Source organism: Delphinus delphis, chromosome 13, assembly GCF_949987515.2.
Source record: "Delphinus delphis chromosome 13, mDelDel1.2, whole genome shotgun sequence".
Taxonomy (NCBI): Eukaryota; Metazoa; Chordata; class Mammalia; order Artiodactyla; family Delphinidae; genus Delphinus; species Delphinus delphis.
Window position 1 is genome coordinate 79,038,033 of NC_082695.1, and position 16,379 is coordinate 79,054,411.

At 31.9% G+C, this 16,379-nt stretch overlaps 1 protein-coding gene across 1 annotated transcript in view; it reads right to left on the bottom strand.

Moving 5' to 3' along the window:
• Window positions 1-16,379, bottom strand: part of CDH19 (cadherin 19) — an 80,726-nt gene that overhangs the window by 13,613 nt on the left and 50,734 nt on the right. Inside the window, exons 9-10 of the mRNA XM_060029565.1 lie at window positions 15,294-15,415; window positions 12,394-12,515 (exon numbers count right to left, since the gene is read on the bottom strand). Coding sequence (XP_059885548.1) covers window positions 12,394-12,515; window positions 15,294-15,415 — 244 coding nt within the window. The remainder of the gene's footprint in view (window positions 1-12,393; window positions 12,516-15,293; window positions 15,416-16,379) is intronic.

Consider the following 16,379-nt stretch of genomic DNA (forward strand, 5'->3'; position numbering starts at 1 on the left):
AGATTTCTAGAGCTTATTCACCCAGCTTAATGGAAACCTTATGCCTGTTGGATAGCAACCTCTCCTCTTTTAAAAATATTTTTAAATGTGCCTTTAAGAAAATTTAAAATTCTGTCATATTTATTTGTCAGTATTTCACTAGATAATCTTATCTTCTCAAATAAATTTTCTTCTTTCCAGTAACTCTGTTTTGTATGTATTTTATATATTATTGTGTGGACCTAAGCTTCAGAACACTATGCATTGATAGTGTGGAAAGCAGGAATTCCTTTCTCATTACTGTTTTAAATTATGCTACCATGTGTGTTTCAGTATTAAGTGAGATTTTGACTATTGATTTGAGTACACTATTTCATTCTTACTATTTATATTATGTCTGCATTTTGATTCATTTTATTTGTAATCCAAAATTTAAGTTTTTCTCAAAGGACTTCTTAGCATCAAATGAAAAGTTTACACATATTTTTACATTACGTGTATACTATATCACTATATCTAAGGAAAATATTAATAGGTTTTAAAATATTGTTTTGTTATTCTCCTAAAAATACTGAATATGTTTTCTCTTATGGATTGGGCTTTTGGTGACATATTTAAGAACTCTTTGCGTAGCCATAGAAGAGAATTTCTTCTCCTCTGCTTCTAAAAGTTTTGTTGCTTTAGGTTGACATTTAAATATATGATACATTTTGAAATAATCTTTGTATAAGGTGTGAGGTTAAGGTAGAGTTTTCCATTTCCTCCCTATGAATACCCATTTGCAACAGTAAAATTTGTTGAAAAGACTTGAGAATTTAAATGTATTTGTGTATCTTCTCCCCAATACTGCTCATATCATCCAGATTTTCAAATTATTTGAACACACAAATATCATATTATAAAACAGGGATTTAATTTTTACTCCTATTTATCTAATTATTCTTTCTTTTTCTTGATTTGCATTCTCAAAGGTATCATTTCATTGTCTTTCAAACAATAGTTTTGAAATAAAATAATTTGGTAAACAAATATTAACTTAAAGAAAGAAAAATGATAAATGCAATTTATTGAATTATTACTCCAGAGATTTAAAAAAAGCTTAATGTTTCAAACCAATCAAAATAAATCAAGAATCTGACCAAAAAAACTCCAAAAAAAAAAAAAAACCAACATCAATAATATGTTTATATTGGTTTTTGTAACTTTCAATTTTTATTTTATAAGTAATGGTTTCCTTTAAGCATTGAATGAGAGACATTGACCTGCTTCCACCCTCATCTGCATACACAGTGACAGTGTTGTTTCTATGCACTATCCAGTGTGCACAGACGACTCATAGCTCATCAGAATCTCTTTAGAAGGTATGGGCCCCATGTTAAGAACTTGTAATGTATGACACTACTCTTAAATGTTTGCTGCTGTTAGTATTTACAAAATTACTTTGAATAAAGTTCAATCCTACCAATTTTCTCATTTAATAGTATTTTTAAAGTATTTTATCTTTACTAACCCTTTTGTAGAGCAAAAGTTGTATCATTCTTTTTCATATGAGGAGACCAGTATTCAGCATGGTTAGATTATCACTGAAATCAGTTAGTGTGGATGAGTTTAGTCAAGTTCTCTTGCTATCACGCCAGGCAATCTTTCTATTATTGCTGCTTAACTGTCGTTATTGATGTTTCATTCCCACAGGAGGGGAAACATATTTGAATTACATAACTGATTTTTAGACAATAAAAAATACCAATCAGTCCATACCATGCCCCAAATTAACACTAGAAAACAAACGTTCATTGCAATCCTCTCTAAAGGACCACTTTGTCTCTCAAAAACATGAAACAAAACAAGACACAACAAATAAAAAACAAAGGACAACAGGTAGAGAATAAAGGGAAGAAAAATTATTTTGCTATCCTTTTCATTTTTTCTCAAATGCTAAGAGAAGCAAATCCATCAAACTTACACAAATACACACAGTTATCATTGGAAAGCTGTGTACATGTATTGCTTAAGACTAAATTAAAAGTGTAGTAGAGGGCTTCCCTGGTGGTGCAGTGGTTGGGAGTCCGCCGGCCGGTGCGGGGAACGTTGGTTCGTGCCCCAGTCCGGGAGGATCCCACATGCCGCGGAGCGGCTGGGCCCGTGGGCCATGGCCTCTGGGCCTGCGTGTCCGGAGCCTGTGCTCCGCAACAGGAGAGGCCGCAGCGGTGGGAGGCCCGTGTACCGAAAAAAACAAAAAAAATGTAGTAGACAATGCCACTCAAAAAAAAGAAAAAAAACCTAGAGAAGCCTGAGTTAATAAATACTTCTTTTTTTGACTCTGTGGTCACTTTGATGCCAAGAATGATAATTAGCTGGAAAGAAAATGGCTTGTTGTTTCGTTTTCTGACGTTCTAGCACAGTTAAGCAATCTTCAGTATCTCAAAATAAATTCATTAACAAATTACCAATGTTTGTAAAACAATCAAATCCCGATTTGAGATAATCAAGAAAATATTGTATATATAATAGAACATGGTTTTAAGAAATAGATATATTGGTTGAAATTTGTTTGGAAAATTTTTAATAATTTTAAAATGCGATACTTTTGCCCTTCCTACCTATTCATAGATCTGCACTACAAAAAACGAACCAGCAAAGCTCATGGAAAATCTCATGAATTCTTATACACATAGTCACATTATAAGCTTTAAAAAACAAGTTTCACAATTCAAAGCATTTTTCCCTAATTGTTTTTGAACCCAAGTTTTAAAAATTTGATAATCTTGATGTCAAAATAAAGATAAGGGAAAATGTTGCTTTTACAGGATGACACTGATTGTTCTGGAATCTAATTGTTTCAAATTGTGCTACTTCAAGACTCATTAGTCTGGTTGTTCTAATAATCTAAGAGCTAATTAGAACGAATGCTTTTCTTTTATTGCTTTTAAGGTGATTTATTAGGTAATTGGTATTCCAAAACATCTTTCATTTTGTTTGTTTTTCCTAAATTAAGTAAAATTATCTATATGCTTAAATTATATTTTATACTCATTTTTATATACTCACTTGGTATTTCTATAGTCATAAGTAATTTACAAATATGTTTTCTATAAATCAATTTATTAAAAATGTTCACTTCCTATGAATATTAGTAGTAGATTCTATTATAAAAGACTATACAGTAAAATGTGGTTTTGATAAAAATGAAAAATAGATTAATTTATAGTAATACATATTATAGAAAATGATTTGGATAAACTTCAATAGGACCACTATATTCTAGAGAAAACATTCACATTGACAAATCATTAACATGTCATCTGTTTTGGATACAAAGTACCTGGATATTTATTTATTGACAAATTTATTCATAGTATTTCCAAAAGACAGTTACTACAGCAGTATCAAGGAACCAGCTTTTAATAAGAAGATTTCTTATCAATCAGCATGCCCTCTTATATGTTAATAACAGAAGCACTTTTTTTTTCAGTTTTTGCAAATAATTATTTTCCCTCTATCTTTTGCCTTTATTTTTAATTAAAATTTATTGATATACCAAAAATGTATAGGATTTGTGAATATATTTACTTGTAATGGAAAACATTTACTAAATTTGACACTGTTTTCAATCATTTTATTTTTTAAATAGAATTTGCTTCTTCATCCTTTGTCTTTTAAGTTTCTGAGAGTGTGTGTTATGCAAAATTGATTTTTTATCTTTTGGGTATCATCATCTTATAATATTTTTCATATTAATTCTATTACATTTAAGAATAGAGAGTCTTGTACTAGTCCTAGGATTCAAGTCTCTATTAGACATTTAGATGAAGTATTTTGGTCAAAAAGCCCACGTTATTTGCCATAGCTGTATACATATATATTGTACACACATTTATGGCAGAACTATCCTAACTAGTGCTGAAATATAAGTGGGATTATCTTTTGCAATTTGAGAAAAAATTATTTACCTCTAAATATTTATAAGTGTTCTAATTAAAGAGGACCTCTGAAAATTATCATACGTATCTTTCTCTAAAATATATTAATTGTACATAACTGAAGAAAATAAAGAAACTTGCAAAGAAATAACAAAATGAGATGGAGTTTTCCTTACAGTGGTCTTCAATACTATTAAAAATATGAGAGAGAGAGAAGGAGAGCTAAGATAGTAGGGTAAGAGAAAGAGAGAGCAGGGTTTTCCTTGGTTTACATGGACAGATATCCCAATTTTATTTAGATATTGCATCTACATTTTCTATAATTCTCCACTAAAAATATCACAGAATCTTGGAAAAATAACTGATTTGAGATCTTGAACAGGAAATATAAAATGATCCTATGTATCAGTCTATTTCCAATTGAGAGAGACAGTAATTTAAATGAAGGAAGTTTACTATAAAGAATTATTAAGCTATAATAGGGGAGTAACTATAAAGATGTAATGAGAACTCCAAAGGGTACTCTGGGGTTCAGTGAGATCACCTAAGGACAGAAAAATGTGGAAGGGAGACAAGCTTCAGATGTCCTTGGAGGAGGTGTGGTTGCGGCATCTTGCACGCAGGGCAAAGGAATTTACTGGGCTAGAACCAGTCCACATTCTCCAGGCAAACATGGATAATCCTCCAGGGTACAAGTGGGCTGGTGGTTGGAAATGTAGAGGGAATTGGGAGACCACTGCAGGTGCAAGGCCTGGAGCACACAGTGACGACACTGGCAGGGCTGTAAGACCTCCTCTGGCCTGGGCTGGAGTCCTACGGTTGCCAAGGGAATGTACATTTGGGACTTTGGGAACCATACTTGTGGCTAGGCAAAGCAATACATGTATTTCCACACATCCAGTTAGCTGGTCAACCGTTCAGCATGAGAAAGGGAAAAGCAAAAATGCTACACACATAGAACCAGGAAGAGGAGCCCTTTTCCTCCTGCAATGTGCATTCAGTGCCCTTTATTGACAAGACTCAACCTTGCACTCACAATAAAAGATGCTCTAATGGGCCAATCCATTATCATAGTTTCACAGTGCCAGTTCTTTTTAAGCAGGTAGTGAAGGATGAATGTGCAGCTAGGAAGCAATAAATTGGTAAGTGGCAGAGCCTAGAACATATTGCTGTACCAAAAACGATGAAAGCAATCAAAGACTAATAGGTCGTGTCTAAAGTACACAGAAACGGATACAAATTCTCAAGATAAATTTTTCTTAACATTGCCCATTTATAAATCTGTGATATAGATTGCTTACATTCTTTTCTTTTGTTTTTACTTGAGTGTATGTATGTGTACCCATGCAAACACACATGTATTTATTTTTTAAACTAGCATGGCTCTGGGTTTTTTGAACATCAAAGAGGACTTTTCTTTGTGTGTGTGGTGTGGGGAAGGAGAGTGTGTGGGAGAAAAAAGAGTGAACTTCACTTTGGGATTCTTAGTATAAACAAATTCACACCAAGTCTATTGTCCTTGGCACAAAGTCTCCCCTCAGATTTTACTATTAAGAAGTTTTATGTTTCTTACTCCAATATTTTCTAAATTACATATTCTCTATATTTTATTCTTAGCAATTAACTTTGGGGAACCTCAGGCTGAGAGGTGTATTGCAAAAGGTTCCTCTTTCTCATTACATTCCCTTTCTCAACTGCAATCAAAAGGTGAGATTCTTTCCTCTCTGCTTTCACCACCCAATGTTTGCCATCTGGGGAAGTATATGCTGTTTCTTCATCTTCTCTCGGCTTAAGCCAGAATTTACACTATGTGACATGTACAGTTCTCATTTTATGTTTTGATGGTGCAGCCACTTCCTTATTTTATTGATTATTTATTCTTTATTTTTAATAAAAAAAAATTCCCTCTGAAAAATTTTAAACAGAATGCTCTTAACAATATTTCACTTATCAGCACCATTTGGTTTTGTTGTCAAGATTATGATAAACAAGTAACTTTTACTACCCTTTGTAATGTTTTTATGAAACTTATTTATATAGATATAAAACTTAAACTAATTATGGTTTCTACATAAAAACCATTCAGTTACACAAGATATGCTTTACTATCTTTTAAAGCAAATATTTTCTGAGAGCTTAATCCATTAAGTTTTAACATTCACACATTACTATCAAACTTTTAGGAATGAGTAAGAAATTAACAGCACTTTTGAAAGTTTGTATTGGTACCCTGGGAGGTATGTATTAATATTTGGTGCTTTGTTTTAGTTGTACTTGAAGGAAGCCTACCCAGTAAATTTCAGACCAGAAATATGAGTGTAAGTTAGTCTGATTCCACATGTAACATCTAAGAAAACATGGGGGAAACCGTGACAATCCAGGAGCCATGATAGCCCTAATGCCCATAGTATTTTTTCTTTTTCCATGTTATTAAAATAAGGTCATTGCCATGTGCTAGGAAGAAAGTACGTATGGTAATGTTGCACATATTGGCAGAACTCAAATTGTCCGTCCATTGAACTGATTTCAATTCATAAATCATAGTGTATGTAGCAGTGCCAGTGGGAATTTTTGGAGTCCATTTGAATTTGAGTGGAAGAACATTATAGGTACCCATGCTATGTACCATTCTTTCAGGTACATATAGACCTGGGAAAAACTCCTAGGTTTGACAGTGACATCTATGAGCCCTCTAAGAACTATTTGATGATTTCTGGCCTTCCTCCTTAAAGGAAACTGATTGTAATATAGGGCTGATCAATGTGACTTATTCTGAATTTGAGCAGTACACATTCCAGGAAGGAGGTGAGGATCAGCTGTATTGACCTTATTTTAATTTTTGTCCTTAAACTTGTAAATGTAATTACTTATGAGTACAGAAAGAGAAAAACGTTTTTCCTATTTCTCTTTGGATTGAGCAAGTAATCTAAGGATAGCTAGTCTTTATGATTAGAAGGGCATAGTTAAAATGAGCATCATTCTTGGAGATTGACACAAATAATTCCTGCTTAACCACTTATAAGCTATATGATGCTGAAAGAGTTACCTAAATTTTTGAAGCATAATATACACATCTCTAAAATTATAAAAATATAGAATTTCATAGATCTTCAATGTTGGTTTACATGTAAACTCTTAGCAAGTCACAAGAGAACTCTATGCCACTGCATCCAATGGACATTTTTCCTCCACAGCAGAGTTTAACTCTCAGTATAGTTTTAGAGTTCATTGAACCAAAAATTAGTATTTGTGTTACTTTTTGAGCAGTTTTACTTATTTCTAAACATTGGTATTTCATTTTTTTAATTCTTAGAAGTGTCCAAATAATAAAGAAATATCAATTTATCTTTAAATAAATAAATTAACCCTATCTTCAATTACTGAATGGTCACACTGGATACTTTTATAGATCTAGGATACATTATAAGAACTTAGTGATATGATTCTTTTTATGCCTATTTCATCATCCTACAAATTTCACCATTACTCATAAAGTCTTCCCAATGTGCTTTTCAAAACTTATATAAAACTTGTATGATGAATGGTCTAGAAGGTTGATGCAACAGTAAAATAAATTTTCCCATTGCACCATTCTTTTCTTTGTAAATGTATTGCTCAAAGTATTGCATCATCTTTCAAAAAAGATATAAAAGCAATGATACACTAACTTTTTAGTCTGATATTGTTCTTCATTAAAAACAGTAGAAAATTCAAATTTAAAATTTTACATCCATAATGACAAAGAAAATAAAATTGCCAGAGGAAGATATTTCACAGTTCTTAGGTGAATTAGAAGATGAATACCAAAAGCAGAAGCCAGCACTATAGACTCAAGAAGATGGTGAAACTGATCATGTAAACAAAGCTTTAGACTGTGAGTCCTCAGATGAAGACAGAACACATGAATATTTTCAAAATCAAGAATCAATGAGTGAACAATATGATTCTAAGGATAAAGTAATCATCCTTTTAGTCATTCAATAGGAAGGACTTCCTTACAGAATATTTTTTAATGAGAATCTGGGCTGTTCTGTTTTGCTAAAATTAAATGTGACAGTGTTTTTTCATCTATATAAAAATTTTGCAGCAAAATATATTTGATTTATCCTGAAAATTGGTGAAGACAGAATGTATCCAAATGTAACTGGAAGGAAAACGATGCAATAGAATATTTCTTTTTAAGTAGATTGATTATGCTATTTGCTTTCTATAAATCTAAAGATTAAATGCTCTGCAATCATGGAACAAAGAAGATAGCCATTCTCCAGCAAAAATATGAGCTGTAAAAGATTTTTTAAAACTTCTCAAAGTATTATATATTGACAAATATGTATTTGCCATGTTTGCATTTTATTAACATTTGATCAGGAGGGTCATAACATTCCCCTCAGCTTGACTCAGTTTCAGACAAATTTCTTCCTGACTAGAGACTCCTGATGTACATTTTCTTAGAACAATTACACTAGAAAACTTCTAATCACAAAACCTTTCTCTGTCCCTTTGGAATAGAGATAAATCTTCTCCCAGCCTTTTCTCACTTTATAATGCCAGATGGTCTTTCTCAAGGACCTGGAAACCACTCCTCTGAAATGTAATCATCAAGAAAGACAGGGCCCCTATCTCCCGGTCTCTATGGGAGATCGGGAGCCTAACTTCTGCAAGAGTCAATCAGCAAACGTAGATGGTCTAATCACATTGACCAACCTCTCTGCTGACGTGCCCTCCAGGACGTATTCACTAGCTCACACCAGTGTTTAAAAACTCTCCTGCTTTTGGTTTCAATAGATTTAAGTTCTCTCTCCCCTACTGCAATAGTCTCAACCTTTTGTAATAATCTTGAATAACATCTTCCTTGGCATCCTTAACAAGCGTCCGGTTCAATTTTGGTTTGCCACATTTTAATAAAGTTGTTTGGCACTGTCTCTTTATATAGCTGTGAATTGTTTATAAAATACATTTTTTTAAGTAAATGACCAAATGGTGAACTGTGAGAGCTGTTTTTTCCCCTGAAATAGTGGGAATGGAGGCTATTGATACTTCTTCCTTCAAAAACTATCACCTCTATGCATGTCCACATCAAAAATCTTTTTGTTTCCTTTTTACCTCACTGGTCACACCTACTTAGTATCTTTTGCAGGCTTCTCTTCCTTTAGCAAATCCTTAAATATTGCTGTTCCCAAAGGCTCTGCCCTATGTTCTTTCATATTCTCACTTTATATTTTCTTCCTGGGTGACATCATATACTTTCTTACCTACAAATATTCTAGTAAGTCCCAAATTGTTGAATTCGAATGGACCTTTTCTTTTTCTGCTTTTACCTGACTGTAAGCAGTAAATAAAAAAGGTAATAACTCCCTCCACCTTGGAACACTTTCTTTATTTGGTTTCTAGGCTCCCATACTCTCCTGGTTTGCTTCTTACAACTCCCAGTACTTACTACGGAGTATCTGGGTCTCAGTCTTTAGACTTAGTCTTTTCTCTGTCTACCCTCTCTCCTTAAGGGATCTCAACACACTAAAAGTTTTAAATATCACAAATAGGCTAATAAATTCAAATGTATATCTACAGAGAATTGTAGAGAAAAATACCGTATCATTGTTTCAAGAAACATAGTCTTCATGCTCTGTTCATATATTCAGCTAATTATTATTATCAAGAATATCAAAATAAACTTGCTCATTTATCACAAATATCTTATAATCTAGAAAACATGCAAAACTAGAGACAACTTGTTTGACAAATGTATAAGATCTATTCAAACTAGGTATAGATAGGGAGCAAAAACATGATGGCGAAATGCGTGGATTCTGATGCCAGCACTTGTTATAAAATATCTCTCTGTTTTTTCTTAGGAAGTAACTTCTCTGGGCCTCAGTTTCTTCACCTGGAAAATGAGGCATGTAATATATTTTCCTCATATATTTCTTGAGAATTAAATGGGTTAATGCTATAGTGTTTGCTAGAATCATGTGTGGGACATTGTCAACATTATTTATTTGTTTAAAATTGGTTAGATTGCTTATGGTAAATTTGAGTTCAGTTTGCAATATAGTTAAAATTTAAACAGAATTAGATAAAGACATTTCAGAAAGGAGAGTTGATATGAACAAAACTACAAATTAGAAAGTGTTATCTATGCTTTAAAAAACAAGCAGTTCAGAGTATGAACAAGATTTTTTTTTTAAATCAAGGTAGATCAAATTGTGACCAAATCAAAGACAGTGATAAATATGAGGCCAGGGAGTTTTGCACTTTTATGTGCTAGTTTTGGAAAAACCACTGAAGTTTTTTTTAACACTGAAGTCAGAAAACTGTGCTGTAGGAAATTTCATCTCTCTGCCTTCTGCCATTATTTCCTCTGTACCTAATGTCCAAAGATTCTTATGATCATGCTTTCACTGTCAGTGAGCAATGAGTAGAAAAAACAAACACTCATTTCTCAAAAAAGGTGATTATTCTGCTATATTATAAATGTACTGACTTCTGAGTTCTTGCCTAAGAGTCAGGGTCTGTGAAAAGAATGAAAGGTCCACTGAGTCAGTAAATACATGAATGGATTCTAATGCAATAGTGAAGGGAGCTAGCTCCTACTAGGAATGTATATCTCCATCTTGCCACATGATGAAAAGTTGCAAAAGGTTATTATAAACATTTTAAATTATGATTGTTATTATAAATGACAATTGAGGAGTTAGGATAAAAGTTCCAGTGTAGTCATTGGACATAGGTAGCATTATTCTAGAAGCATTTATCACCATGAGCTAGAGCTCTGGTCTAAGTCTTTCACTGTGTAAATCATGTTGCATTCCCAAATCTTCTGCCCAACTCAGCCTGGTCAAGACTACTGAACATGCAATTTTGTTGGGTAAGTGGACTTACCACCAAGGACATTTACAGAAAGAAATGTATAGCGTATGAAGTAAATTAAGCCTATTTTTTTTTAAGTTTAAGTCTACATTGTCCCATCAATGGGGTACTCTGAATATATTCATATTTACGTAAAGTATGTAAAACAACAAACCACACTAGTTTTATACTTTAAATTTGACATATACAACTATAAAATATAGTACTACTTATAATAATTGTAAAAATATAATTTACCTGACATATGTAAAGATGTATAGGTTAGAAAATTGTAAGATAAATTGACTATTCCCCAAATTATGTGACTTTTAAGGAAACTGAGTTACTACATTTAAAGTATCATTTATTAGATTTACATGAATTATTTACGTGATTTTTTTAAAAAGTTGCCTATTTGTTGATGTGTCCAGGTAACCAGGTATGTTTGAAATGCTTGAGAAACTTAGATATATCAAATTTTTAAGCATAGATCTATTTGTAACACCAAGTTTAAAGAGATGTCTAAGCCCAGTGTCTATAGAAGCGATGGGTCCCAGTTCACTTGCATTCTGTTTTTGAATCTTTCTATCCTATGTTGTATGTTCACAGGTTTCTAAATCAGTTTGCTTTTGGATCTAGAGGACAGTGTGCTGCATTGTGGAGAGTCTCTGAAAGTTTTATGTTAACCTTTCACTTTATCAAAAACCCTGGGTACAAATCCATTTAAAATAGTTATTTTAAGTTTAAATTCATTTGTATATTTATAATCATTTTTTATTATTTTTAAAAATATTTAGGAAATACTTATAGGCAAGATTTGAAAATTCTTTCCAGAATAAAATGTATTCTAGCATAAACTTAGCTGAATAAATTTCACAAGACATTTTAAGACCCATGTAAAATCCAAATTGTCTTCAGCTAGCTTTATTGATAAATTCAAGCCTACTTAGAATAATTAATTTTATAGTATATATACTTATTCAGTATTTTGAAAACTAGTTTATAAGTTTTTAAAATGTTTTATGACATTTAATAGGATACCTAAAAAAATGTAAAGTTATTGTGTACTGGAACTGAGACACTCAAAGAAGAATCTAATTTAAACTCTACATTTTACAAATGAAAAAAGGGAAGCTCCACATGAGAAAATGTGTGGAAAAAATTGTGAAGTAATGATAATTTATTTCAAAATGAGTATGCTTTCATAAGTCTTTACATACTTAGTAATTCATTTGAAACTGAGTTTCATTTGTGTTGATGTCTGATATATTTTATATATCATTTTATCTTTATCTTCATGATGAATGGAAAAATAAAAGTTAAGTAAAATTATTTATTCTATGGAATCACAAAAAATAATTTTTCTTTATTGAACTGACAAAGTACAAAGGATTTACTCTTGAATCCTGACTGTTAGCAGATTTTTCAAACATTTGAGGAATTTGGAAGTAGAAAATGTGAAGTTTACATATTTTTTTAAAAGAAAGAAATTTAAATTATACAGAATTTACAGCATTAAAGCATGAAATTAATATAGCTAAATAACGCTTATTTTTATCATTTCAAAGTGGGAGGAATACATAGCAAAAGTTATTCTATATAATACAAGGCAATGTTTTGACGCCGGCAATTTATTATGGATTCTTACCTGACCAGAGACTGCATTTTCACAAACGTAAGTCTCATAGTATTCGGAGAACTCAGGAGCATGATCATTGATATCGAGAACTTGCACATACACAGGGACTGCAGAACTCTGTTCTATACTGTCTGCAAATTGAATAAACGGAATGAAAATAAAGAATGTTATTGCTGTCTTTAGGGGAAAAATGGTCATGAAAACTGCATTAGAGGCTACGTGGTACATTTTTATTTTACTTGAATAAAAGCTGAGGACAGGATAGGTATATAATTCATCTATTTATCAACAATACGGCCTAGAAAAAATGTTCTCGACACATTCAGCTCAACCAGTGTTAATCCGATGCCTTGTATCTGCCATGGACTGTAGGAGCTGTTGAGGAAAAGTAGTAAAAGTAAAGGAGATAGTCAGGTACATGAGCACCCTCCACTCTAGTTGTGATGATCTAAATTGTCTTCAGACATGGTCAAATGTACTAGGAGGCAAAAGTGCCTGCAGTTGAGATGTGTTGCTCTATCATAACTTTCACAAAGGCGCTTGCTCACCAGAAATGAGGAGAATGATGATTTAGTCCTTGTGTTAAATATGAAACACAGAGCCAGTGATGGTGGAAGGATTAAAAATAGTGGGATGTTAGCTCTTTCTAGAACCTAATCTGGCAATGGATAGTAAAAGTTAAACTACACATATCTTTGACCCAGTCATTAGTTTGGGAAACCTATGCTACAGTCCAAGGCACCAATACATAAGATTATGTAATCCAATTTATTTATTCCAGAATTGTTTGCATCCCAACCAAACAACTGGAAGTAACCCAAAAGGGATTGGGGAAATAAATTACCACCAAACTATGAAATTGTGTATGCTTATTAAAAATGAATGCATCAATGTAACACATGTAGTAATATCATGAACTTTAAAAATGTATTTTAATCTTGGTTCTCAATGTGAGAAAAATGCTTACCACTGTTTGTCTCAGTTGGTTTTCTGTAAAATGGAAATGATACTAGTAACAAGCTTATAGAGCTGTTATAAAGATTAAATGAATTAATACATATGAAACATTTAGAAGATCACTTATATAAATAAGCAATAAACACTAAATACTATTATTTTATTTATCTACTAACTAGAAATGATATACATGATGTTTTGTGAAGTGCTAAAAAACAATTTGCAGCATAAGGTATTGTATATTTGTATATCATTATTTTAAATCTTTCTTTTTTATTTTAAAAAGCCATGGGAAGGTACATACATTGAAGAGTGGGGAGAGGGAGTTTCTTTTGTTGGTCTCAGTGTTTTTATTTATAATCTTACATGCTCTTTCCTTTAAAATCACAAAGCATTATATTTGCAATTGTAATTCATAAGGGCAAATACAAACTTAAAAAAAAAAGAGGCTTAACTCTACCTGTTGAAAATTAGGGAAAAGTCTTTCCTTCCTTCCTCTTAGAGAAGAGGACACAATATTTATGTCTAACAATACAAATAACACATTTTAAAGACTCTGCTTTTTAATAACTTAAATTGTAGTACTTCTAATTTAACAGAAGTTAATGATATAGTCTTACAAAAAATTCCCCTTATATATAAAATAAGATTACAGTGGCTAATTATTTACATAAATTCATTAAAACATGCTCTTTCAATAGTTGAAGGCTACTTTACATAGAAACACATTTTTCAAAGATGTCCAGTCCTCCTTTGAACTGATTTGAATTCCTTTCTCAGCAGTCTTGTAAGTAATGATATAAATAATTTGTTCTCAGAAATATGCAATGAATAAAAGTTTCTTGCTTTTAGACAAACATCTTTGTGTTTTCTGACACCAAAAGCCTTGGCGTTTCTTCTGTGCAGCAGGCATTTACTCCCCTGCAACATTTGCTCCCCATCATTTATCGTTTAGTTAAACAGAAAATTCAAAACCCAGACCCAGTCCTTCTGCAGTTTCCAAAGAGCTATTCAATGTATGACAAAAAGTATGCAAGAGATGCTTTGTACTCCACCGTCTCATCAGCCTACTGCTCAATAAGGTGAGTAGTAAGATATATGTTCAAAGACTTTCAAAGAACAAGCCAAGAAAGTAAACATGATTAATAAAATTCTATGCAAAATCAGTTTTGAAAGGATGCAATCTAAAACATTGAAAACTCACAAATTGAATCCTTTACTGTACTATATTAAAACCATTGACTAAGTAATAGGGAAGATTTTGATAATCCTTTCCATTGTGTTCTATCTATTCTTTTGAGCCTGAATGAATATGGTTGATCTAATTCTGATTGAGAATTCTGAAGACACAATCTAAGTGTTAAACTGGGATGATTTTATCTATGTTTTGCAACCTGAAAATGGAATCATCTGCTTCTCTGTGAAAAAAAACTGGTCACTACTGATTATTAAAGATGTGACTATCAGCACTGCTGACACAATGAGTTTAATTTGAACACATTTTACTGGGCAATATTTTATATGTCCAGTTAGAAAAAACTTACAAAATTTATATTCAATTTTTAAAAATTGACTTAAAAATGCATTCATGAAAAATATGGTAAGAACATATAATTATATAATTAAAAGTTCTTAGAATTTCAAGGGATTTTTTGTTTATTTCTTGTGTTTTTCTGAATTTTCCATGATTTATTTCTTGCATTAAACATTATTTATTGCCATAATAAAAAATGAAGATATTTAGTGGTAAGTATATAAATAAGATGTAGTAAGAATCTGCAGACATTTTGAATTTAAAATAATAAATTAAATACACATGTATGAATTGACATATAAAATACCATTTAATTCTAATTTCAGCAACACTTTAGCTTTTGTCTCTATGTTTAGAGATTACTGAATGGTTTAAAAAATATGGGGAACCAATATATGGTTCCCAAATGAGTACTTACATTTTTCTGTGGCTGTAACACTTAGGTTATACCAAGCACTAATCTCTCGATCAAGAGGGTTAGTTGTGAAGACTGTACCATTGTCATCAATACTGAACACTTTGCTTCTGGTAATAGAATACCTGCACACACAAAAATAATTCCTTAATTTAATTATTTTCCCCATATAATACTCTTTAAAGAGTGTATAACACTCTTTTTAAGCAATAAAATATTATCAGGTCCACACTCTACACAGCTAATGCAATGCTGAACAATTTTCAGAAAGGTACATTCTACATTTAAGATTCAACTCAATGGAGACAGAAACAAAAAACACCAAAAACCTAAAACAGTTCTAGATTTCAATTGACACGTGTGAGATCTAGACACATGTCACTCATTCTTATTCCCAGAAGAGAATTTTCATAAGTGAATGACTTGGTTAAAAAGAAATGGCAAATGTCTTTTGCAAAATGAAGAGAAGTACAAATAAACGGGGGTAAAAATGAGAGCTTGTGAACCTATTTTTTCCCGTGAAGCAATGTAAAACAAATTCTCAGTTTAGGCTGCTGAGTCTCCTTGTTACACCACATAGTTACTTTCTAAATCTGTGCATCATATTATAGTTAATTGATTGCTGACATATGAGAAATGTTTGTTTTTATTTAAGGAAATAATTAGATAATATCTAATAAATATAAAGTATGTATTTATTACATATATTTATATACGTATATATGTGTGTGTATACACATATAAACATATCTATATATATACATATATAAACATATATACATATATAAACATATCTCCTAAAAGTGAGGAAGTAAGGATAGTAGGTGTAATGTGCTATTATTAGATCATGCATGGAAAGAAGCCAGATAATAGAATTCTCTCATGCAAAAGCCCGGAAAATAATCTCAAATTCCACAATGAAAGAAGACTTTGAAGTACTCAGCATGTCTTATCTGCTTGCAAATGATCAATAATTAAAATTAAAGAAGAGTAATAACTAGGGTTCAGTGATGCCTTCTCATTGCATATATATTCCTAAAGATTTTGATAAGACATCAATGAGATTTACCATAATTATGTGGCAAAAGA